Raw genomic sequence first — 26,943 nt, forward strand, 5'->3', positions numbered from 1 at the left:
TTCCTCTAATGCTTCAAAAAATTGTTCTTTAATATAAATGTGGAAACGCTTCCTTCTTTTCCTTCTTCTTTAGTTTTTTTCAAGTCTGGCCCTGATCCCTAGATGGAAATAGAATCAGGAGACGCCAGCACAAGGCTGTCTGCTCTGTAGGCAGTCTGCATGAAAATGCACACAATGAAGAAGTTAATATTCAAAGTAAATGCCTACATGTATGACATAGGAAATCCCTAGCCTGGAGTGTTGGGAAGATTGCAAAAAGAATGCACAATATTACACTGTTCAGAGGAGCCGATCTGCTCACCAGATGTCTGCAGCCAGACACGACTGTGGGTTTTTAAAAATGCTTTTCCAATGGCAGCGCTCCATCCAAAACACATACAGAATCCCTCACTAAGACCACTTTCTGTGCTCTCAAGAAAGGGAACCACCTTACTGCCAAAATGTCATTCTGTCCCAAATCCAGGTGGTCTGCCCCACATTTGCATCAGGTAATCTGTGGCTGGCTCTGGCTTGATGAATGGTTGTATTCAAGCAAATGGCTAATCATTTTGTTTCAGATGGAAACTGGGGCAGGAGGGAACTTTGGGAACTCATAGGAGGAGAGTATCAGGTTATCTTGGAAACTCCAGCCAACTCTTCACTGTTTTGTAATAGAACAAGTCTCCTCTCTCTGTTAACACCTCTGGCACCCTGGTCTCTTGTTTTCCAGCTGAGGCTATTGTATGAATGTAATCCAATGGCCTACGTGATGGAGAAGGCAGGAGGACTGGCTACCACTGGGAAGGAAGCTATATTAGACATCGTTCCCACTGACATCCACCAGAGGGCACCAGTCATCATGGGGTCCCCTGATGATGTGAAGGAATTCATGGAGATCTATAAGAAGCACTCTGGCAAATGAAGAGCTGGCCTTGCCCTCGCCCCTGGTATTGTCTTTTATCTGGACTGCTGGTCTTGTGTGGCACCACCCCATTCTGACTGCAGTGTGCATTTCTAAACAGCAGACATAACGGTGTGCGTAGTTTCACAGTCCAGTGCTTTGGTAATGCCCAGGGCAGTCTAACCCACATGCTGTCTTGGTAATGCTGGTGAGCAAGAAATCTACTTTGAGTAGATGAAGGAGAAATAAACATATTTTTCCTTTTTTAAAAAAAAAACTTCATTGCTTTGTGCCACATAATAATAAGGAATACATACAGTATAAGACAACTCATTAATCTTCACAACAATTTTTACATTGAATATTGAGAATAATCTATTTTATCAGTGATGAATAGAGAGCTGAGAGTTAAAATCTGCCTATGGTCTCCAGGCAATGAGTAGCAGAGCTAGTGTAAGAGCCTAGGTGTCCTGGCCACTGAATTCTGAGTTAATACATCACCTCTCCTACATGTGATCCCATTCAGGTCCAGCTGTGCAGAGCCAACTAGAAGAAGAGTGTTTTTGGTTCTCTAGAAGTCAGGGCCTCTCTGTTAAAGGTGGTAGCATCTTAGCCTCTCTCACATGGCTGTCACCACCCGAGTCATGGATGAAAGTTTACATTACTACCACTGGTGATTTTTCTATAGAAGCACAGTCTTTTGAATAACAGAGCCTAATAGTTCCTAGGATCTAGTTCCCACAACGAAAAAGACTGACCCTAAGAACAAAAGTTAAGGAACTAGAATTTATGTACATGTCTCACCAAGCTCCATTTACAAATAGGCCATGCTTTAGATAACCTTGGTTAGTTCTGGGGTATGGCACCTAATGCGGGGCCAAGGAGACAGCTCAGTTGGGAAAGTGTTTGCCATGAAGCATGAGGAACTGAGTTTGATCCCAGAACTCATGTAAAAAAATATCTAGGTGTGGTGGTGGATACCTATAGTCCCAGCGCTGGGGAGGTAGAGACAGGTGGATCCCTGTGGCTCTCTCATCATCAAGTCTAGCCTAATTGATGGGTTTCAGGCCAATGACTCTGTCTGCAAAAAAGGTATACAGTGACACCTGAAGACTTCCTTTGGCCTCAACACACATGTAAACATAGGTGCATGCGTGTCCTTATACACATGCACCGCTCTGCATATGCACATTCACAGCCCCCGTGCCACCTATGTCCCTTCATGTGGAGAACAATCCTCACCCCAGCGCCATGATGAAGCAAGCAGAAGAGCACAGAGATCCCTGCCCCCTGCTTCTGACTGTGTGTTCTGCGTGGTGTCTTGATTGACAGGTGGTTTACCTGATGGAACATCGCCATTAAACCCTTATTTGTATTCCACTCTAGATTCTTCCACATCTTTCTCTGTGTTTGGCTCTGACTCCGAGAGACATGGTCCAAAGAAAAAAATAACAGTTACTTTCTCTAATGATTCTTAGAGTCTGAGTTGGCTTTTGACCTTGGAGTTTCTTAGATGGACAGGTGAAGGTGACAGTAATCACACCCACTGAAATGCACAAAGCCAAGCTCTACAATGTCCCACCTAAAGTGGGAGAGTTTTTTTTTTTTTTTTTTTTGGTGTTTAGAAGTAGCATCTCACTCTGGTCCAGGCTGACCTGGAATTAACTATGTAGTCTCAGGGTGGCCTCAAACTCTCAGCAATCCTCCTACCTCTGCCTCCCAAGTGCTGGGATTAAAGGCATGCACCACAGCCACCACACCCAGCTTTTTTTTTTTTTTTTTTAAGTCTTAGTCACACACTGTCCTCTGTACAAAGGAAAGCATGCGACTACGCACACACTAGGCTGCCAAATACTTTCTGCTGACTTCCCTAGAGTCAGCACTAGCGGGAAGTGTCCAGAAGCCCTATTCATCTCCTTTCCCATTGGGGTCCCAGTTTTGCTCTTAGAGATTTCATAGCAACCCTTCTCAGCTTCCAAGTTAAGATCCCACTTGGCCTTAGTCTGAAATCCTGTTTCTGAGAGCAAATCAGTGGAGGCCTTCTCCACCAGAGTGTACTTGCTACCTCGTGTCCTTAGACAAAAACTGTCAAAGGGTCCTTCCAGTGTAAAGAAGCCGTAAATGCCTCAGTGTTGCCACCACAGGTTACCTTTATTCTGTTGGGTATTTGGTGGAACACTCCCCACCAGGGCAGACGTAGAAGATTCTTTGACCACTATACCTTCCCAATGCCCTCAGAGTAGCTGTGATCTGGCCCCCAGTTTAGAATTGAGAATAATTTCAAGATTTCTGCAGACATGTCCACATCCAAGCCTCTGGGATATGTGAATGTGACCTTACTGGGAGAAAAGGTCTTGGCAGATATAACTGAGGATTTTGAGATGAGATGGTCCTCAAGTTCCTGCGTATAAATGCAACAAATATCCTTGTAAGAGGCCCCAGAGGAGCAGGCAATGCGAAGATGGAGGCAGAGAGTAATGTCACAAGTCATGGCAGCCGAGGGATGCTGCCAGAAGCTGGAAGAGGTTCCAAAGGATCCTTCCCAGAACCTCCACAGCGTTGTCCAGAAGGTTCACTGGCCTTGGTCCACTCCAATGCAGGCATCTTTCCCAAACTCCGTAAGGCCATCACGAGCTTTGTGCTCACTGCGGCTTTAGTGTTCCCGAAATACTGTGAGGGAGATGCCAACCTTTCTCCAGGCCATCCCATGGCTGCTCTGTAAATTTTGGCTCTGTTGTATATCCTGAAAGAACTTTGGCATTTGCTGAAAGGTCAGAAGTTGTAATTTCAGGCCATGCAGGTAACTTGAGCTTCTAACATTTAATGTAGCTGTGAAGAGACATGTCAGCAGGGCTAGATGGTAGTAAAAAGCAGACCCTCTTTGTGTCCCTTAATAGGGTAGTAGTTGATTGGTTATAAGTGACACTAGCCAATACTTCTGTCTCCTGAAAATCACTAGACTTCTCACTCTTGACATCATGGAGTGTTCAGCTGCCTGCACTGAAACATTGGCTGGTTGAGTTGTCAGTCTCAATACCAGCCTGTTGTGAACAGCTAAAAAACACAATAAAAAACTATCTGAATGGCCCAAAACAAATGAAAAGTAACTCTTGCTGAAATTGTTAGGTGAATGCCATTGTAAGCCTCAATGAGAAACAACTTCATACACTGTAGGAGGGCTATCTTAGGAAGAACAAAATAAAGTTAACTGGCATTCCATTACTAACCTTACAGTTCACTACATGCAATCAGAATAAACATAGGGATATTTACATAAAAATTTCTATTTTTTCACTATATCCAGTGAGGTTTGCAGAATATTCATGATTTTTGTATTATGTTCTACAGGAAAACCAACTTAAAAATGTAATGGGTTTATGCATTTTCTTACAACATGCAGATGTGAGTGACCATTTTTGGATCAAAATTTCATCATGTAGAAGTCTCTCTTGTCCTTTCCCACCTGCTTACCCTTTGGCAATCATGGAGTTGCTCTTGGCCACCCTGTTTTTGTCTTTTTGAAAATATTGTATTTTATAATCTTTCAAGGCTAACTTCTTTTACTCAGCAGAATGCCTCTGCAATTCATGTAACAAAAGCTTGTTACTTTTTCCTGCTGAATAATATTTCATTTCATAGCTCTACCAGGCAGTTTACCCATTCACAGTTGTGGCACATTTGGGTGTTTGCAGTTTCTAACAATTACATATGGCACTGATGTAAATCTTAAGGCATCGGTTTTTGTGTGAATGTACATTTGATTTCTGTAGGATAGATATGAGTGAGTACTGTTCTATACTATCACCTGGGAAACCTTCTTCCTCTAATGACAATGTCAGACTGAGGCTTCTGTCTCCATTTAGCCAATTGTTTATTGTCTCAGGATTCCAAAAGTGCAGCCGCTGCTCTTTCTAGAGTTATATCTAAGCCAACATTGCTGGTCTCCCCATATGAAAGGCAAAATTTAATTACTTGTTATTGGTGACATGACAGGTAATGGTCAAAGAAAGTTCCTTGGCATAGTCTTTCCAATTCCCAGAGCATCTCAGGAGACAAGTTTCTGGATTTCCTCTTAGTGATACTAGAATTACAATGTCTGACACTGACAGTCCTCCTTCGGGGCTGCACTTACTGAGAACATGTTCAAGCATATGAGAATCTGCTGTAGCACTGTCTGAAGAGCAAACCTCTCCCAAGTTGTTTGAGTGTCTCAACTCTGGAATTTAGTAAGTTGCTATTTACTGACTTGGATGCGTTCCCAGGCTGTTTTGCTGCAGCAGACATTCAGTGGCAGAACCGCTGCCAGCGCCCACTTCCCACAGCAAAGGATCAGCACATGACACAGTGCAGCCAGTTCGAGTAAGCCAACTTACTGAGGAGACAGGGTCCCAGGCAGTTTTCTTTCCCTAGACAACAGAACTGATGTGGACGAAGCTGTCCTTTCCTCTTTGGTTCTTCAAAGTGGGCTGGACATTCAGAGCTGGAGTGGCTACTTTGTGTGCCCCAGATGACAAGCATGGGGTGAGGGAAAAACCCAGTAGATCCAAGATGAAAGAGAAGGGACAGAGTAGGACATTTGAATATCTGAAAGAATGCCACAGCCACTGCCTAGGAAATTCATGGCACAAGAGAAAACTGAAAATAAATGCATGCACAAATTGTTCCAAGTTTTATATTACTTATAGCTAAACCCATTCTAATTGAAGTAGGTATCAAGAAGAAAAATATCAAATTGGGGCTGGAAAGATGGCTTAACAGTTAAGGCACTTGCCTGCAAAGCCAAAGGATCCCAGTTCAACTCTCTAGGCCCCACGTAAGCCAGATGCACAAGGGGGCACACACATATGGAGCTAATTTGCAGTGGCTGGAGGCCCTGGCGCACCTATTCTTTCTCTCCTTCTTCTTCTTTCTCTCAAATAAATAAATAAAATATATTAAAAAAATAAAATTAAAGGGCAATGTAAAAATTTGTGTTATTTATTTTATTTTATTTATTTGAGACAGGATCTTACTTTGTAGCCCAGGCTGGCCTTGAATTTGAGTTTCCCTGACTCAGCTTCCCCAGTTGCTCTGATTGTAGGCATATACCATTAGATTTCACATCATTTGTATGCATGCATATCAGTTATAGGGACACAGAAAAGCTGGACGAATATAAATATACAGATTTCTAAAATATTGAACAATTCCCTGGTACTAGGCCTGTATGATATTTAACCTTTGCACTCATTTTATAAAGAGCCTTTTTTATTGTTATGCACATTTATGAAGAGACTGAGGTTTCAATGGGTTTAATAACTTTCTCAAGTTGTCCAACTAGCAGATAAGTAGGCTGGGATTCTGAGACAGGTCTGTCAGCAACCAAGGAAAGTGACTGGACCAGCTCATGCAGACCACCACAGCTCTGGGGGCTGTTATTTCTAGGAAGGGGACTGGTGGTAAGAAGTCACTTTTTCTTCATATACTTTTTAGTGTTTCCTTTTTTAACAATCCAGTACTCTTTTTAAAAATCTTTTTATTTTACTTTATTTCATTTGTTTAGAGACAGAGAGACAGACACAGAGAGAATGGGCATGCCAGGGCCTTCAGTTGCTGCAAACAAACTCCAGACACATGTGCCACCTTGTGCATCTGGCTTATGTGGGTGCTAGGGAATCAAATCTGGGTCCTTTGGTTTCACAGGCAAGCATCTTAATCACTAAGTCATCTCTCCAGCCCTCAAATACTCTTTGTTAAATAAAAATGCAGATTCAGAGAGGCTCATAAAATAAGCCTGATGGTAGACACCATGCTAAGAATGCGATTTTTCCTTTCATATTTGGATATCTACTATGAATATCCATCCAGTCACCCATGCCTTTTGGAAACATCAGGCTACAGAGCTCCTGGGATTACCATGAATTTGTTATGTGACCTGTGCCCTAGATAAGGTATCTGCCAATCTGCCACCAGAGACTTACAACCACGGAGCCTTGAAGCTTCTGCAGCAGCTCTATATGAAGAATCCTTTCGAGACCCAAGGGGGGATTATGTGGGTCATGCTTATCAGCTGATTACTCATCTGTCACCTGTTACTGAACACTGGCTATTGGGAGAGGCTCAGGAAGAGAAATGGAGGGCTGTGCTCCTGGTAGCCTGTGCTATTTGCAGCTTGCAGGTGGCACTTGGCAGCTGCCAAGGTCAGCAAGACCAGAGAGATTTCCTTGAAGGCTCGCCCAGCTATTTCAGTCACGTGGGTCGGAACCCTTTCCCTTAAAGGTCCTGGCACCGCCAGCACAGGGTTGACATCAGCTTGCACACTGTGCAGCCACCTCTGCGAGACCAGCAAAGATTCCTGCAGGGTGACAGGAGGGGTTTGAACAGCCTTACGGGCCACAATGGGTGACAGAAGCCCCTTCGAAACGGACATGCTCACCCTCACCCGTTACGTCATGGAAAAAGGGCGACAGGCCAAGGGAACTGGGGAGCTCACCCAGTTGCTGAATTCCATGCTGACGGCCATCAAAGCCATCTCCTCGGCTGTGCGCAAGGCCGGCCTGGCCAACCTGTAAGTGCTGAAGCGCGTGTGCACATCTGCGCAGGCGCACCGAGCTGCAGGCCAAGGTGCGGGAGTGGTTGCTTGGGCTAGAGTCTGGGTCCAAAGTTTATTTGCCTTCAGTGTCCTGGAGGAAGTTGCATTTTCAGTTTCCTGACACATGTTTTAAGAAAGGAGCCTCTGATTATGTTAAATGAAAAGCATACTTTGAGACATGAGATGGAGAAAAATGAAACTTCTTCATTACCACTAAGCTGTGATGATAAGCACAATGCTTGTTGCATGAAAATATAGGCTGAAATTGCATGACTTGTATTTTCACAGACAGATTCTTTTAATTTTATTTATTTATTTATTTATTATTTATTTGAGAGAGATTAAGAGGGGGAGAGAGAGGAAAACACACACACACACACACACACACACACACACACACACACACACAGAGTGAGCATGGGTGCGCCAGGGCCTTCAGCCACTGCAAATGAACTCCAGACGCGTGCACCACCTTGTGTACCGGGCTTGCGTGGGTCCTGGAGAATCAAACCTGGCTTCGCAGGCAAGCGACTTATCCACTAAGATGTAACTCTAGCCCCATAGACAGATTCTTACTGGAATCTTGAAATGCCTTTTGATGTTCTTTGCCCAACTCTGCAAGTTTGTTAGGACTTTAGCCAGTAGGTCAGGGGCTAGAAATCATTTACAGGGTCCTGTTCTCACTTCTGAGAGATGGCTCAGTGGATAAAGTGCTTGCTATGAGAGCATGAGTACCAGAGTTTGTGTCTCCCAGTCCCCATGTAAGTGACATGTTAGCATGGTGGCCTAGTGGTGAGGAGATGGAGACAGAGGATTCCCTAGTGAAACCAGGACCAACCTCTGACCTCCATGCACATGTATCCACATACATGTGAACATTCAAACACACAAGACACAAACACAAAAGAACAGACATATAAAAGAGTCTTTGCATGCTATTTTCATTAACATTTCTTCATTGTAAACTTGTTGCTGAGGAACCTGGGACGTGCTGGGCTCTCACTTGCTTCTCATTTCCAAGTACAGAATGAGGCCAAGTTCATGTCACAGCTGACGATGGTCCTTGCCAGAAGTCCAGTTTAAATCCACTATGATAGGAGATCACCTTCCTTTGGGATTCCTCTTTCTTGATAGCAAACAAAGTCCTTTTATAAGTTTAAAGGATCCATATTTTTGGTCAGGGAACCCCAAAATGAAGACACAACAACTTTCAACAATTTAAAATATTTATTCTTAACTGTATGGTACTTTCAATAGAAAAAAATGATTATGGTTACAAATGCAATTGTTATGACATCCTTACAGTATTTATGTACATAAAGGTTTAAGATCCAGTAATAAGACCCAAATTAAAGATGCTTTGCTGTTTTTTTTTTGTAATTTTTTTATTAATTAGTTTTGTACTCAGTGAATGCAGTCAATTTGGTTCCATTATTAGGCTCATCCATGACCTACCCCCTCCCCTTGGCTCCTCCTTGTTGAGGTATATGGGTCATGCATTCTGGAGTTAGCCCACAGTTATGGGTAGGATAAATGTCTCTGCATATCATGACCCAACATGTGGCTCTGACAATCTTTCCGCCCCCTCTTCCGCAAAATTTCCCTGAGCCATGTTGGGTTCATTTTTGGTGTGCTTCAGTGATGAGGTGTTGGGGGCCTCTGGGTCTCTGATTTGGTAGGAGTTGATTTTTCTCTGTGTTGATCTCCTTCCCCCTTGTGCTGGTACCCGGTTCACCAAGAAAACAGCACTCTTGCTGGTTTCAATTATTCTTAGTTTCAACCAGGGCACTTTTGAGGTATGATGGGGTGGCTATCTCCTTAGGATCTACATCTATATGAAAAACAGAAGCAGATTCTCCAACGGAGAGTAAGTTAGCACCAGACAAATGAGATAACCCTTACTTTTTTTTTTATAGAGAATTTAACAGGTGTAGACCCTCTTGTAGCCCACGATTGGTGATAGCTTGATAATGGAGAGCAGGCTTATGTTTGGATATGGTTCTGACTTGTTTCCCAGCTCCAGCTATGAGTCCCATACTACTGAGGGGATCAGTTAGCTGAATCAAGAGTAGTTGGTTTCCCACCATGGCTGTGCACCACTATTGCACTTGTGTGAGCATCACAACAGGTTATTTGCTGCTAAGTAAGTTAAACCATGAGTTGCTTGGACAGATATTGGTCATTTTCCCCCAGTCGCCCATGTAGCACCTTCTGGCACTAGACTTGCTGTCTGGGGGCTGATTCTCTTCCAGCTTCCAGCCATGGCATTTCATTTTATGTGTCAACTGCATATGGTGTCTTCAGCAGTAGGGTCTTACCACTAACCTTTGGTGGGTCATCAAGTACTCGGACAGAAATCTGTCTTTTAGCAAACCTTGTAGGTCTCTCTGATCAAAAGCTCATTGTAGATGATAGCCACATGCTGGTACTGGGAGTTACAGGTTTTGTAGATTGCTGTAATTATTATTCCCTCATTGGCAAGCATGCCCTAACTGTGCCTGTAAGGGCCTTCCTGAATGTGAGATACAGGTATGTGTTCCTGTCCTGCTTCTGCTTGGTTATGGACACATACATTGGTTAGCACCTTTGTCTCTTCCTGTATTCCACCCCACTGTAATTGGGGTGGTTTACTCAGTAAGTAACATGTCAAGGTATCCACCAACCCCACAGTAAGGGCCTTGGTAGCGTTCTTGTTTATCTTCTGAAGAATCCTTTCTCTGTGGAAGCGGAGTGTCATGCTGAAGGCAGAAGTCTTAAGAACTGGATAATTAGGGCACTTTGCTTAACTTGGCTTTACCTGCTACACATGAGATCATGGGCAAGGATCTCATACTAATCACCCCTCTCCCGCAGGCTTGTTGTAAGTCTATGTGATGATGCTTCCCATAGTAGCAGTCCTAAAATAAGTACTCAGGAAGTACTCCATTATCAACTACCAGGGTTCCACGCCCGGACCTGCGGGGAAAATGAGCGGGCTGGCTTAACAGCAACTGACCACTAGGTGGCAGGAGCAGCCCTGGAAACAAGGTGCCAGAGGGCTCCTGGGTCCCTGGAACTGCTTCAGAGGAGTGAAAAGCTTATCCTCTTTTTGAGCAGCTATGCTTCTTCTGCCTGTGAGACAGGAGCTGTCATATCTTCCTGCCACTGTCCCACTCATGGAACCTCGAGTCCCTCATTCCTTTGCTTTTCTTTGGAAGGACGTTTCTGGGATAAATACAATTTAAAAGTTACTAGAGATACCCCTTCCCCTCCCCCCCCCCACCTCTCCTTACTGTGCAAATAAGAGAATGCTAAGCCTAGCAAGCTCAAAGCCCTGGGTTCGGTCCTCAGCACGGAAAAACATCACAAAAAGAGAATGCTAGAATAATGGCCTCTGGAAATCCCTTCATGCATATTCCACTCCATTGGGAACATTCATTTAGAAGTTATCATGGAGCTTGAATACTTGCTAAAAGGTGGGAAGATACTGCACCACGGGTGGGAAAGCACTGTAACAGGCATGCTTTAACTTGAAGCAGTTGTTGGGAACATTACTTCTCACTGTGGGTTTCCACCTTTTCTGGAAGGAGGGGAGTTGCCAGGCCATGAAGGGAGGGTATGGAGGTCAGGTGTAGGTGGCTGGAAGGTTCAGTGATGGTGTCAGTACGCTTACAGTACCCCAGATGGGGTCTCTTTCTCAGCTCCGTCCACACAGGCCGGGTGTTCCTTCCTCATGAGCAGCTGCCTCAATATTCCATATTACACTTGAGGCTTGTAGTTCCTTTAAAAGCTGATGCAAACTGACTTTTGTGGTTTCCATTGTTTGCTTGTATGCCTTAGTCTTGCAACAGGCTGTACAGTCTTTGAAGCCATCTTAACTGTGATGTTTCCCAAGGCAGCAGGCTCATTGCATTAGCCATCAAATGCTGGTTGGAGTTTGGCTGAGAGGGGAGGTTGTCAGTCTGGGAGGAGGGGATGTTGTTTGTCTACAGGTTAGAGTAGATCAACAATCCTGAACTCTGGCCAACAGCACAACCTGAAGTTTTTTTTTGTAAAACAAGTAAATGACACCAAAACAAAGAGCAGAAGGTAAATGACTCTTTTGCCATCCTTAATTTGAGACATAACAATCCGACATTGAACATGGACATACAGGCATTGTGAAAATTCAGACAGCAGGACATGGTTCTTGTCCTCAGCGGGCAGATAATGCCCAAGGAAGGCTTCTATGAATAGACTGTGAGCCACCACAGAAGGAATCACAGAGATGGGCCCAATAGGCAATAGGGACATGCTGGAGGAACAGGATTCTTCCTGGGTAGGTTAGGAGGGTCAGCAGCAGGCACTGTGTGGCAGGAATCCCAGGAGCAGAGGTGGGAAGAGTGTCTGCCCGGGGCTGGAGGTAACAGGACGTTTGTGGCTGGCAGGAGTCAAGTGGTCCAGACTGTGTATGTTCCTGATCCTTACCGCAAGGGTGGAAGGTAGAGTGACTGAGAGCCCAGCACCCATACAAGCAGAAAGATGTCCCTCCCAAAGAGATGCTACATAGTGGCCAGGAATCAAGAGAGATGTTGAGTACTGGGAATTGTTGTTTCAGAAAGGTGGCTCTAAGGCAGGCGTGGGGGCTCATACCTTTAATCCCAGCACTTGCGAGGCAGAGGTAGGAGAATCACTGTGAGTTCAAGGCCACCTTGAGACTACCTACGAGTCCAGGTCAGCCTGGGCTAGAGTGAGACCCTACCCTGAAAAACAAAACAAAACAAAACAGAAAGAAAGGTGGCTCTGTAAAGCCTCACTAAGAAATGTTGCTTGAGGGCTGGAGAGATGACTTATTGGTTAAGCGCTTGCCTATGAAGCCTAAGGACCCCAGTTCGAAGCTTGATTTCCCAGGACCCACGTTAGCCAGATGCACAAGGGGGCACACGCATCTGGAGTTTGCAGTGGCTGGAGGCCCTGGACCTCTCATTCTCTCTCTCTGCCTCTTTCTCTGTCCCTCTCAAGTAAATAAATAAGAATTAAAAAAAAAGACATGTTGTTTGAATCAAGGCTGGAGTGGGGTGACAGCCATGTTTCTTGGTGGGGTGGGGGGCATATCTCAGGTGGTGTCAGCAAGGCCAGTTGTCAGATGACCAGGGATCTGAAGCTGAAACTGGCTGAAGGGCATTGAGGGGGCAGGAGGAGGGACCTTCATGTTCTGAGGCCACTGTCACTGACAGACATGTGTGTGGTACTGTGACCTTGCCTCTGGGTGAGATGAGGACTATAGGAGTGTGTTGGGACATCCTGAAGGGTAGAAGTAAGAGCAGGAGATATTAAGGCTCTACACACAAGCCTCTATCGAGGTTTCTGAAGTTGAAGCTTAAAGTGCAGAGTCAGAAGGTTACAATCCTTTACTCTTCGGTGTGTTTACGGTGTAAAAGTAATAAAGGAAAGAATGACTGAAAGGCCAGGTCAGTAGAAAACCCTTAGGTGGTGGATTATTGGAGCCAGAGGGAGCTTCAGCTTCAAAAAATCAAAGGGAGCTTAAAAAAATTTTTTTTTAATAATTCTTCAGGGGGAAAGGACAATATCTATTTACTTCTTGACTCAGCCTATGTGCTAGGAGCCACTTGGTAAGACCAAGGTGACTTAGCATGTCTCTTTTTTTTTTTTTTTAAATTTATTTATTTATTTATTTGAGAGCGACAGACACAGAGAGAAAGACAGATAGAGGAAGAGAGAGAATGGGCATGCCAGGGCTTCCAGCCTCTGCAAACGAACTCCAGACACGTGCGCTCCCTTGTGCATCTGGCTAACGTGGGACCTGGGGAACCGAGCCTCGAACCGGGGTCCTTAGGCTTCACAGGCAAGCGCTTAACCACTAAGCCATCTCTCCAGCCCAGCATGTCTCTTATAACAGTGGCTGACTCTGCTGCAGCAGGGGTAAGGGTTGGGCTTAAAGAAGGAAGCATATAGCCATAAAAGTAAAGTTATAATTCAAGGTTGCCTCAGCTGGGACAGCAGGCAGCAGATGGCTCTTAAAGTGACCCCAAGTTTTCTAACAGTCACTGTGACATGTGCGGCTCTAGGTACTTTCCCTTCCTCTGTAACTTCCAGGATCAAGCATAGCTTTGTACTTCAGTGAGACTGAATTTGATTAATCTCTTTAGGAGACCAAGAACCTATGACAATGTCCCCAAGGTATAAAGGAAACTGTGGCATCGCCTCTTAATAGAGGCACAATTCATTCTACATGTGTTTATAATATGGAGATGGCAAAGACATGGGAGAGGATGTGGGCCCCACCCTGCTGGTGTTTGAGCTCTGGGCATCCTGCACTGGAGTTTAGGTGCTCTTGGAGACTTAATTCAACCTTTGTTTTCCTAGGTATGGAATTGCAGGAAGTGTGAATGTGACAGGAGATGAGGTGAAGAAACTGGATGTGTTGTCCAACTCCCTGGTGATCAACATGCTTCAGTCCTCTTACAGCACCTGTGTCCTGGTCTCCGAGGAGAACAAAGAGGCCATTATCACCGGCAAGGAGAAGCAGGTGTTGTCTCTGAGTGGGCTGAAGTGTCTTGCCAGTGGAAGGTGCTACTGGGCTGCAATATTTAGTTGTCGTACTTTTCCTTTTTCGGGAAATTTTCTTCTATTTCTTAACACCTGTTTTCTGGGAACTGTTTTTTTTTTTTTTTTGTTGTTGTTGTTGTTTGTTTAGTTATAAATCTTATGCTGTGTAGTGACTTGGTCAATGGGTGTTATCCAATATGTAAGAAAACGACCTGGGCATGTTTTCAGCCTGGATTTGTAGAGTCTAATTGAAAAAGGGGAATTTGCTATTGGAAAGTTTTCTTTGTGTGTGTGTGTGGTGGGGGGGCGGGGAGGAAGAACTATACAATAACTTCTTATTTCTTCCAATACTATTTCTTTCTCCCTCTAATACTATTTCTTGTCCTCAGGGTTATGCTTTGGGGAGGTTAGCGGATGGCTTGAGGGAAAAATATCCATGCCTGTCACTAGATCAATCTAGAAATGAATCCTGCAGTACAGGCCATGGAGAAGGCTTATACTTATTTCATTCACAGAGCTTATTAAAGAGAGAAGTTTGCTGCTGGCTAAAAAGTTTAAGCAATGCTCAGTTGTAGCACAGTAATCTAGAATAGATACAATTGGTTCTTGTTTTGTATGTGTTTGTTGGGGATGAGGAGCCATACCTTTCTGATTAGCTGGAAGAACAGAAAAGACAAAGTAAACCAGGTTCCTTGCAAGGCCCCTTACACTTGTCTCACATCACCTGAATCCCACCTATTATTTTCAACTTCTAATACCAGTGACTAGAACCCTTGTTTCTCTCTCCACTTTTATGTACCATTGTCTGCTAGTTCTGTAGTGTGTTCCCTGCCTGCTCACTATGCCAGGAGCATGTGATCAGTGTGCTTAAAATTCTACCTAGTTCTCTGTGTGCCTTTTTAAAAAAAATTAAAAAAATATTTTATTTATTTATGAGAGAGAGAGAGAGAGTGAGTGAGAGAGGGAGAGAATGGGTGCATCAGAGCCTCCAGCCACTGCAAATGAATTCCAGATGCATGCGCCCCCTTGTGCATCTGGCTTACGTGGATCCTTTAGAATCTAAAGGGGATCCTTTGGCTTTGCAGGCAAATGCCTTAACTGCTAAACCATCTCTCCAGCCCTATGTGTGCCTTTTAAATTCCAACCAAGTCTCTCATCAGATGTCACCTCCTCTCCACACTCTAGCCCCTCACCTGCTCAGGTTTGCTTCAGAGCACTTGCCACACTTCATTTTTGTGTGTTCTTGCCTGTGTAGTGTGTTCCACCACTCAGATATCAGTTCCACAAATTGAGTGTGTCGTGAATGATCCCTAGTGTATTGTGCAGCCTATGTTGGCTGCTCCGTGAAAACCTGTTGAGCCACACCCATAAGTAATGGCAATTTTGGCAAGGAAATGCCCATAGATCTAAATTTCTTGTGGCTGTAGAGTTGCCTGTTATAAACAGCTGTGACCTAGCACAATTGTGCTGATGGGACAATGCGCTGATTGTGTGGCTTTTTCTCTGTGATTTAGGGGAAATATGTGGTCTGCTTTGACCCTCTGGATGGGTCTTCCAATATTGACTGCCTGGCCTCCATTGGAACCATTTTTGCCATCTACAGAAAGGTGAGTTTATAGACCTGACATATCATCTCTCCTTCATGTGGAGGTTTCCAGAAGGTTCCTGAGCTGAGAACTGAGCCAGGAGTCTTACATTTTCCTCCACTTACCTACTGCAGACACACCAAAAACCCATGTCTCTGCCTCTGACTCTCCAATGGGAATTTTCCATCTGCCCTCTTCCCAGCATTCCTGGGAGGATGACATGAAAGGATTCCCGTGGGACCTTGTTTAGATTGGTTCGATGGAACAGATGTCAGATGTAGCACAGGTTCAAATGCTTGGGACCAGAGTGTTTCAGGATTTCAGATTTATATATTTTTAAATTTTAGGATATTTGCATGTGCATCATGAGTTATCGTGATGATAAGATTCAAATCTGAACACAAAGTTCACTTGTGACTCTTACAGCTTGAACATCCCTGCATGTAATTTTATACAGGTTTGGGTACACCTGTGTTCTGATTGTGACTCATCAGATGAGGTCACCTGTGGAATTTCCATTCATGGCCTCATGCTGGTACTTTAAAAGTTTCAGATTTTGAGGGATTATTTATTTATTTAAACAGGATTTCTCTTTCCAACTCATGCTGGCCTTAAGCTTGAAATTGTCCTGCCCCAGGCTTCTGAGTCTAAGTGTTTATACTAACCACCATGCCCAGTTAAAGAATTTAGATTTCAGATTATAGTCATTTCAACCTATATTAGGTTTTAGGCATATAGGTCCCATTGCTTCTGTGATAATACCTCCTGCTTAGAGGTTCACAATAACATGCATTAATTTAGTTTTATTTAGTAAACAGTTGATTTAATAAGTAGAGTGGAGCAAGCTTCTCTGAGTTATCTGCATAGGGTCTCATAAACTGGGTTGTTGGATCTCTTTCTTATCTAGAGACTGGGATGAGGAGTGAAAAGAATTTGCTTCCTGCCTTGCTTAAGTTGATGGTGGATGTCAGTTCCATTCTGCAGTAGGCTGGAGACCTTGCTCTTTTTGCTGAGGGTCCTTTTCAGCTCCTAGAAGCTGTTTGTATTCTTTTAAAAAATAATTTATTTATCCATTTGTAAGGAAAGAGAGAGAGAGAGAGAGGGAGAAATTGGGTATACCAGGTGTCTCTACTGGTTGCAAACAAACCCCAGATGCACGCACTCCTTTTGTGCATCTGGATTTATGTGGGTACTGGGAATCAAATTCGGGTTGTTAACTTTTTCAGGCAAGCACCTTAACCTCTGAATCATCTCTTTAGCCCTTCCTATATTCTTTGACTTGCAGCCTATTCATTTCCAAAGCTCACAAAGACCAGAGGTATTTTCCTTCTAAATCTCCTTCCTCCCTTTCCTTCCCTCCTGGTCTCTAGGCATACTGACTTGACTAAAGCTAATGTTTTCTCAAGCCAAGATCATCTTTATTTTAAACCCACAACCCTAATTACATCTGCAAAATCCTTTTTGCTCTGTAAAGCAAAAGATCCACAGATGGGACTAGCACAGCTGTGGGATCATTCTGCCTGTCCTTCCAGCCTACCAACGGGAGGGAATCATAGGAGTCGACCTATGACATCCAGCATGGCCAGGAACTTCATGTCACCCCTCAAAATCCAGACCAAACCCTAAGTCTGTCTTTCAGTTTAGAACCAATCATTGCAATGGGCAGGATGGGAAGGCCTCTATCCCTGGGTTTTCAGGCAGAAGGAGTCTACCAGTATTTGGGAATTTTGTGGATTATTCAGGTGGACAAACTTCCCCTGACAGAGTGCTCGGCTGGTCCTGGAGACTTACTTCTTGGAACATGCTTTCCACTAAATCGCTCATAATTTAACACATAAAGCAACACTTATTTATGTCACACTGCATTATTTTCACCCCTCCTGTGGTGCTGTGATAAAGGTGCAATGCCTAGGTTATGGAAAGAAGTCAGGTCCATGATGTAGAGTTTGTGGCATGTTAAGGCTACTGTTGACTTTCTGAGCTTCATTAGAAGGTGGATCAGCCACTTCAAGTTAACCTGGGTCATCAAGCATGGTGTTACCCAGGAAACAGCACATAAGGCAAGACTTCTGTAATGAACTTTAGAAAATAATATTTTAATATATTTATTTATTTGAGAGAGAGAGAAAGAGGCAGATACAGATAGATAGAGGGAAACTATTTTTATTTTTTTTTAGAGAAAGAGAGAGAGAATTAATAGGCCCACCAGAGCTACTAGCCAGTATAAACGAGCTCCAGATGCATATGCCACCTTGTGCATCTGGCTTACTTGGGTACTGGGTAATTGAATCTGGGTCCTTAGGCTTTGCAGGCAAGCACGTTAACTGCTAAGTCAACTCTCCAGCCCTGGTCTTTTCTGTTGTTGTTGTTGTTTTTGTTTTTGTTTCTTTGAGGTAGGGTCTCACTCTAGCCCAGGCTGACCTGGAATTCACTATGGAGTCTCAGGGTGGCCTCAAACTCTTGGTGATCCTCCTACCTCTGCCTCCCAAGGGCTGGGATTAAAGGTGTGCGCCACCACGCCCGGCCAGCCCTGAACTTTTAATTTTCATCTTCCTAGTGTTGTTTCCAGATTACAAACTCAAAGGGGAATTAGTTGTGGCTATGTGGTTTGCCCTAATGTGTATCTATAGATTCATATGTGTAGTCTGTTGGTTATTGTCAGAACAGGGAGAGGAACTAGAATTTCAATTTAGGGGTAACTACCAACAGCTTAGCAGAAGACACACTTTGATAAACTATGTAAAGGACCTAAAGTTTCCTCCTAGTAAGAAAGGCAAAGGAAACAGGAGGTTCTCATTTTACTCCTTTGTTGGAGAACAGAATGGAAACCAACCAGACTCAACTCAGCAGGAGAAACCCATAGGGAATTTTGACCACCTATTAATATTCTCTTTCTGTGTAAAGAGAGAAAAGGAGATGTGTGCTGAGGAAGCAGGAGAGAATGACAAAAACACTTTACTGCCCGAAAAAATTGAAAACAGATTTTGTTTCAAGGTCAAACACAAGATAAAGGAGTAAAGGAGCTATATTTCAAAAAGAAATAAATAGTGTAATATTTATGTGGTTCTGAAGAGAGACATCCAGTTGTATCTTTAGGTGGCTTTAAGTGAAAATTTTCTCATCTTGGCTTTTCTACTGTTCTCACCTCCCTGTATCCTGCTTCTGGGCTGGTCCTCTCCTCCACCCTGGATGGCAGGTATAGATGTCACTGGCACATTAAAAAAATTATTCATGAGGGGCACAGGGAAAGGGAGAGAGACAAAGAAAAAACATGCCTGGGCCTCTCTTGCCATTGCAAACAAATTCCAGATTCATGTACCATTTTGTGCATCTGGCTTTACATGGGTACTGGGGAATTGAACCTGGGGTGACAGGTTTTCCCAGCAAGCACCTTTATATGCTGAGCCAAATTTCCAGGCCCCACTGGTACTTTTTGAATGAAGAACAGCAGAAGCATAGAGAAGGGGAATAACTCCACCAAACTCATCTAGTCAGTAACAGCAAGGCAGAGAAACAGACGGCTCCTTTCACTGCACCATTGCAGCCTGAACATCTTAAGACCGACAGGCTTGAAGACAGAGGAATATTATTATTCACAACATAGGACCCCAGTACTTGAATTTAGATGAAATTGAACACAGAGATTTCTGCCTTCAATTTTAAGTACAGCACAGGCTTTGGAGGCCAGGCTAAATAACCATGTGCTCCTCCAGGTAACATTGCTAAAGAAGGGTCTATCACACAGATGAAAATGTACTGAGGCTTCAAAAAAGACCCTGGGAGAACATGTTATCCAGTACCTGGAACACCAGTTGTAAAGTCAAAATGTTGGAAATAGAATATTCCATAACATCTAAGTTTACAGCAACCAGAATGTTCTAGCTCCATGGGCTTCACAGTGTTGAATGAATTTTTTTAATACCCCAGGTCTAAATTCTTCCTGTGCTATCTACCTCAGAGGACTGGTGAACATGAGAAATGGGAGACTTCACAAAAGCAGAATTCAGAGAGCTTGGTTTCCATTATCATGACTTAGGAGCATGACTTGTGACAGTTTCAAAGGGAGTGGCTCAAGCATCTTCAAGCGTTCTTTTTGACAGCATGCAAGGGGCGAGTGCCCTTGGACAGACCCTAGACAGCCTTGGTAGTGACTTAACTAGAACTCAATTTGTGATCTCAGCAGCTCATTTCCTCTAGATCCATTTGCTATGGCTTGAAATGATATCCTGAGTCAAGTCTGTTTTGCCCACTGTGCAGTATGTCAACCACTGAAATGATGAATTTTACAACAGAGAGAATTTTTCCATGAGGTGGCTATGTTACTGTATTTTCATCATGGGGGCAAGTTTCCTGACAGGACACTTAAGAGGAAGGAGAACTTTATTTTTGCTCTAGGTCTCAGAGGGTTTAAGTCATGACTACTTGTCCATGAGCTTGGACAGACATCATGACATTCATCTCATTGAGGACAGGGAACACAGAGAGCATACAGAGAGGGAAAAGATACATCCTCCAAAGACATGTCCACTGTTAATTCATTCCTCCAGCTAAATCCCACCTCTTAAAGTTTCTAGAATGTTTTAAATTAGTGCCATCAGCTGGAGACCAGGCCTTGAGTGCATGAACCTTAAGGGAGGCACGTCATATCCACACTGTAACGGTAGCCAAGTATGTGGAGAAGGGAGAGCAAATTTCAAGTCAACCTCTTTAGGAATTGCATATGTCTATAGGCCAAAGAATGTGGAAAAGTGACTGGAGAGAGGTAAGAACAGGTGAAGTGTGAAAAGACTTGGGTTTGGAGGAATTGCTCCCTCTGAAAATGCCCTTCCTTCATTGGTTCCATGAGATCTAATGTGCAGACCTCTGGCAAAGTGCTCTTTCTAGCAACACTGGCCCACTATATGTTTTCTTATCTTTTTCACAGACCACGGAGAGTGAGCCTTCAGAAAAGGATGCCCTGCAGCCTGGCCGCAATATTGTGGCTGCAGGCTATGCACTCTATGGTAGTGCAACTCTGGTGGCTCTTTCCACAGGGCAAGGTGTGGATCTCTTCATGCTGGACCCGGTAGGTACCAAATTCGGGGGCATCTGCTTTTGGGGATTCCATTGGCTTGTGTTCTTCAATTCCTATCCCCTGGGACAACGTTCTGGTGATTTTGAATGCTTGCTTTTGGAATGAGATGGTCTAGTTTGGAAAGCCAACTTGATCATGAAAAGCAGCACAGACATAGATCCAACAAAGGGATCTGGGTGGTTTCTACAGTCATTTCCATCACCTTGTCCTGTTCTTACAGAATTTGTTTTCTTCCTATTAGCTAAATTGAGGTTTTATTAAATTAATTTATGTATTTATTTGAGAGAGTGAGAGAGAGAAAGAGAGAGAGAGAATGGGTGCTCCAGGGCCTCCAGCCACTGCAAACACACTCCAGATGAGCCACCTTGCATCTGGCTTAAATAGGTGGGTCCTGGGGAATAAAACCTGGGTCCTTTGTCTTTACAGGTAAGTGCCTTTAACCACAAAGCCATCTCTCTAGCCCTAAATTTAGTTTTAAAGGACATAAAATTTGTATTGGAGATGTAGCTAAGTTTGTAGAGTCCTTGCCAGCATGCACAAATCCTGTGTTCAATTCCCTACATCATATAAATTGGTTGCTGGTGGTACATGTGTATAATCCTAGCACTTGGAAGGTAAGACAGAAGGGTCAGAAGCGCTGGGCTTGGTGGTGCATGCCTTTAATCCCAGCACTTGGGAGGCAGAGGTAGGAGGATCACCATGAGTTCGAGGCCATCCTGAGACTACATAGTGAGTTCCAGGCCAGCCTGGGCGAGAGTGAGACCCTACTTTGAAAAACCAAAAAAGAAGTGTCAGAAGGTTAAGGTTCAAACAGCCTCAATCAAAACAAAACAAACCAACCATAAAATTATACATATCAAAAAGGTATACATGATTCTGGGTAATATTTAAAGCAGGTTAAACCCCATTTAAAAAGCTGGATATGACAACACACACTTGTAACCCCAATGCTGTTGGGGGCAGAGACAAGAGAATTGTTAGGGCTTGCTGGTTAGCCAATCTTACTGAAAAAAAAAAATCCAGCTCCAGGTTCAATGAGAAACTGTCTCAAGAAATGTGAAGAGTGACAGAGGAGGATACCCCAGTGCTGAAATTACAGTTGGCACCACCATGCCTGGTATTTTTATGTAGGTTCTAGGGATTGCAAGCATGTTATTGATAGTGCTATCTCCCCAGACTAGGCTAGTGATTATTATTTTTTGTGGAAATAAATGTTTCACATATTAACCCATTACTGTGTCAGTTGTTTGATGCCTCAGTTTTCCCTCATTTTCAAGAAAGTGAAACCCGAGAAAGTATGGCTCCCAAATATGAGTCTCAGCTTTCAAAAACAGCTGTAGGATAACTGCGAACAACTGGACAGTGTAGTTCAGAGGCTCTGAAGGCCATGGGTCACACTTTTGGCCTGGGATCCAACTCAAACACTCAGAGGCAGTCCTGTGCTCTGTCTGCAGTTATTGTAGGAGAGCCCAACTTGACAGAGATAAGCATGAGAGCTTGGCTACATGACTGAAAGAGAGATAAGTCTTTCCTGATTCTCATGGCTAGTGAAGAATATCCCTGTTTAGATGACTGGTGTCTGCTAAGCTCCTTGCTGATTAGAAAGAGAGAAGTGATCCTGTCTTAGTTAGACAAAAGGTATTTAAATAAAAGGTGCATTGATAAGAGCTGAGAATCCAGACCAGACATAGGAAGGTCAAGAGGAACAGGAAATGGTCTAGAGGGTCAGAAAGTGGGAAGCTCAGGAACAGATTTGTAGCTTGTCCAGCCAGGTCTTGATATCACCACTAGTTGTATGTCTCTTGCTTGGGTTTCAAGGGCAAGGTAGGAATATCCAATTTTCCAAGTATGTCACATACCTGACCTTTGGCTAAAGAGGCTTGGATTAGAGTTTTCCTTGACTGAAATCCAAAGAGAATTAAAAATAACAGGTGGCAGTGAATACCAAGGAGAACAAAGAGCCATCAATATGACAAGAAAAATTAGCTTGTTTCCTAGCACAAGATGAGCCATCTCTGTCATATGTCCCAGGGCTCAAGAGACATTACAGAGGAAGTGGAGATTTAAACTCAAGTTCTGTTCTCACTGATAGCCTGACAGCCTCTTTCTGGGAGATAGTGGTAAATACTTCAGAGACTCAGAATGCATTAAAGCATAAATTCAGAGGATGAAGAAAAGCCCAACACTAAAAGAGACTTATAACAAGCTATCAAGGCACAAGGAATATTGAAGAGGAGGCAGAAAGATTGTAAAAGCTACAGGGTGGGAAGGTGTATCCTGAGTCATTGTTCTCCCCCCCCCCCCCACTGAGACTGACTGGTGCATTTATGACCCCACAATGAATATGAACAACCCCACTCAGGAGGGTCTTCATTGGAATGAGGGTGGTAGAGAGGGGAAAACTCAATGGGAGTATGACCAATATGCAATATGTTTATATTGTAAAGTTCATCATAATAAAAATAACCATAAAATAAAAATATGTTTTATATATGTATATAGACAAATATGCATATATGTATACACACATATATACATATCTATATAGTTTATTTGTTTTTTTGAGACAATATCTCATTAGGTAGTCTAGATGCCTTCAGACTCACAATCCTCCTGTCTCAGCCTTTGAAGTGCTGTAACCACAGGCAAGCACCACCACACCTAGCCGAAAAGTCATTCTTTAAGGGAAGCTAGGATACTTTTAAGAAGTGGAGCTGCAATAGCTGCCCATAATGACTGAGTGAAGCTAGGAACTGAAGATTCTCAGGACCACACAGGGTAAAAATCAGGTGGGTTAAGGTGGGAAAGAACTTGGGTGGACTATGACAATCCTTAGGCCTTACTTGATGATTGCCAGGGAGTTTGAGAAGGAAAGGGTCGGTTGTGGATGGGATGTTGTCTAGAACTAGGTCCAACTCATGACTAGATATTTGCATCACTTTAATTTGGAAGGCAGGGAAGTTCAAATGCAAGTAGAGACTCACAGGAAAGGAAGCAGGCATCACGCATGTTAGGCAGGAGAGAGGAAAGGGTAGAGTAGATACCTGTGCAGTTACTGTCTTGTTTCAGACATGTCTGCATCCCTTATCTCTCTGTTTGGGGAGTGAAGATTGTGATCCTTGGGCAACTTCTGGTCTAGATGCCAGCTGGGAGCTATCATCTTAAGAGTTTTTCACATTCTCATCAAAACTATGGATTTTCTCCTGGTGACTTGGCCTGCAGTATTTGAGGTGATACCTGCACCAGGAAGCTTATCACTTTCTTAGGGAATTAGAATGAGACAGCAAGCTGTCTGAGGGATGTTCTGTAGATATCAGCAAGACTTTCCAGGAACTGGTGGGGTACTTGGTCAGAACTTTTATTAACATTTCTGAGGATTCTTTGAACATTTGTTACTTATTTCTTTATATAGAGTATGAAGTATCTAATAGAATGAATTTCTTCTTTTTCTCCAGGTAGATGTAGTTGGACTATCAGGAAGTTTTAATGGTCTCCAACATATTAAATTAGACAAAATAATTAAAGCACAAACTAATAGTAAGACCATACCTTCCCACCTATACTTGTGGTTTCTTTCTTTCATTGGTGATTGCCTAAATCTTCCTGACGATATTACATTGGGAATGAAAACATGGGGATAAGCACTCTTAGAGTCCTTAAAAATGACACTGGAAAATATAAAACCAAAGAAAGAAGACCATAGACTTCTTTCCTTTGAATTATTTTTAATCACTTATTCTGTTGATATTATGATGTGTTTTCTACCATTCATCCACTCATGAACACACCACAAGGCAAGCTCGGGGGCCACAACAAAGAACCCTTGGGTCCTTCCAGCAGGCCACTATCTTCTCACATCCTCTGATCATTAGGGGTGAGCTGCTGGCTTCTTTTCTCTGGTATTACTCTTCATCTTAAAGTGTCTTATCATCTCTCTAGGCTCTTGGAGAATTTGTGCTGGTAGAAAAAGATATCAAGATTAAGAAGAAAGGAAAGATTTATAGCCTCAATGAAGGCTATGCCAAGTATTTTGATGCTGCCACAACTGAGTATGTGCAGAAGAAGAAATTCCCTGAGGTGAGTGATGGGAGCTTAGAACAGTGGCCAAAAGGGCTGTCATGGTGGGGAGCTGTTTGGTGGCAGTTTAGTTAAAGAGGTAGACTCTACTGTTTGTCTCGGGTCTGGATGAGTCTGGTGGATACTGCAGTGCTTTATAAGCAATCAATTGCCTTTGTAGCCGAGATTTACCTAGGGGATACTACAATAAAGATTTTCCAGAAGAAATTATTTATGAAGAAAGCAGAGGCAACATTTTCAACATCTAGAAGTTTGGCCAGAACTTCTCTCAAGTCATTTATTTGCTAAGCTACAATCTACAGAGCTTTAAGATGGGAGAGTTACAGTTGAAAGTCAGTGTGCATGCTGTAATACCAGGAACTTGCATTTATCTCATGTTTCAGTAAGTTTATTCACTCCAATAGGACTACTGTGTTTTGGATATGAATGCAGCTCACAAGGCCCAGTAAGGAATTCTACTTTCCATCCATTGGCCAGAGCCGAAGAACATCCAGTGTGTGTGTGTGTATGTGTGTGTGTGGTGGAGGTGGAGGTAAGCTGAAGTTGAATGAAGCTTCTTTAGATGTTGAGTTCCTTATTTTCCAAATTTTGGGGACAAGGTCAGAGAAGGCCTTTTTCATTTGGTGAAAAAGTAGTGGTGTGGTATGTGTGCTGTTCCCGAAAGTCCTGATGACCTCCAAGGACAAAGAGGCCAGGGCTTCACAGGACCAGGTGGCACTTGGTCAAGAATTCTGGGACCTGAGCCAGTTGGAGGAGTTCATGGAGAGGTTGGGCCAAGAGGAGTTCTACAAGTTTGAGACCATTCTAGGTTACATTGGGAGTTCCAGGCAAGCTTGCACTATAGTAGTGTAAGAACTTTTCACTCACAAACAAACAAATGAACCAAAAAGAATTCTGGAACCTGTTTTTGCTGTTTCAAATAGAAGATTTATGAAATTGCATTATTTTTGTGGGGTTTTTCTTGTATTTTTTAAAACTAAATCCTTAGAAGAGCCAGTTCCTCCTCTTCTTTTTTGGAGGTGTTCAGATTATACAAATCTGTGAGCTGTCCTAATGCAGAAGAAACAAGATGTGACTTGTAAGGTTAAGAAATTCAAGGTCATTTAAAACTGCCTAGTCTTAGAGATGGTTTCACTGTGGTTCCAATACTAGATTATAAATATCTCTGCAGATTCATAAAGGAGCATAATTTTCTTATCCCTAAGAAATAAAATTCTCTGCAAAATAAAGATTTAGCAAGCAAGATAGATTGTAAACTAGGAAAAAAGTACCTATTACATATATGATTGATACCAGAGGCATAGCTCATGTATGCATGTGTTGTGCATGTATGTTCATATGTATGTGAGTACATGTGTGTGAGCAAATGTTGAGTGTCTTCGTCATTTGCCCTCTACTTATTTATTTATTTATTTATTTATTGCAAAAGGGTCTGTGTCACTGAACCTAGAGTACACTGATTCAGCTAGCCTAGCTAATTAGCTTGTCCTGGTAATTCCCTGCCTCCACCCCCTGAGCGCTGGCATTCAGGTGTGCACCTCCATGCCAGGCATTCATGTGGGCTTCAGGCTCTCATGCTTCTGCAACAAGCACTTTACCCACTGAGCCAACTTCCCACCTCGCAGGTGAATATTTTTTTTATATCAGGACCAGTTTACAACTCAGTAAGATAAAGATGAGCACCCAGATAGGAAGTTGGACAAGGGGATGATAACTGTAAATCATAGAGGGAACACGTACGTCTGATTAGCAATTGGGATGAGGGTCATAAGAAAGAAATACAAAGTGAAATGGTATCTCAGTAGCCTTACTACACATATGAGGTGGGCAGAGGTTTGAACGATGGACAGAGCTCAGTAGTGTTGAAAATAAGCCCTCTCACAAATGTTTAGAGAAAACAAATGTCCTTGCGCTTTTGGAGGGTGATGTGGTACTGTGATCACACACTTTAAAGATCCATGTCTTGACTCAGCAGTGTATCCTAACCCCTTTCTTAGTAGTGTATCCTAACTGCCCACTCCTTAGCAGTGTTTCCTACAGAGCTAATAGGTTCAAAAGAGACAGATAGGGCTGGAGAGATGGCTTAGCAGTTAAACGCCTGCCTGTGAAGCCAAAGGACCCCGGTTCGAGGCTCGGTTCCCCAGGTCCCACGTTAGCCAGATGCACAAGGGGGCGCACGCGTCTGGAGTTTGTTTGCAGAGGCTGGAAGCCCTGGCGCGCCCATTCT

The 26,943-nt window shown here is 43.3% G+C and overlaps 2 protein-coding genes across 2 annotated transcripts in view; both read left to right on the top strand.

The window, feature by feature from the left end:
* Window positions 1-2,260, top strand: part of Fbp1 (fructose-bisphosphatase 1) — a 31,503-nt gene extending 29,243 nt beyond the window's left edge. The window contains exon 7 of the mRNA XM_004656861.2: window positions 710-2,260. Within this exon, the coding sequence (XP_004656918.1) occupies window positions 710-901 (192 nt within the window). The 3' untranslated portion in view covers window positions 902-2,260. The remainder of the gene's footprint in view (window positions 1-709) is intronic.
* A 4,997-nt stretch (window positions 2,261-7,257) lies between these two features.
* The window catches only part of Fbp2 (fructose-bisphosphatase 2), a 28,647-nt gene continuing 8,961 nt past the window's right edge, over window positions 7,258-26,943 (top strand). Inside the window, exons 1-5 of the mRNA XM_004656862.3 lie at window positions 7,258-7,427; window positions 13,797-13,959; window positions 15,494-15,586; window positions 20,490-20,630; window positions 24,579-24,716. Of these exons, the coding sequence (XP_004656919.2) occupies window positions 7,258-7,427; window positions 13,797-13,959; window positions 15,494-15,586; window positions 20,490-20,630; window positions 24,579-24,716 (705 nt within the window). The remainder of the gene's footprint in view (window positions 7,428-13,796; window positions 13,960-15,493; window positions 15,587-20,489; window positions 20,631-24,578; window positions 24,717-26,943) is intronic.

The sequence above is a fragment of the Jaculus jaculus genome, chromosome 2 (genome assembly GCF_020740685.1).
Source record: "Jaculus jaculus isolate mJacJac1 chromosome 2, mJacJac1.mat.Y.cur, whole genome shotgun sequence".
In the NCBI taxonomy this organism is placed as follows: Eukaryota; Metazoa; Chordata; class Mammalia; order Rodentia; family Dipodidae; genus Jaculus; species Jaculus jaculus.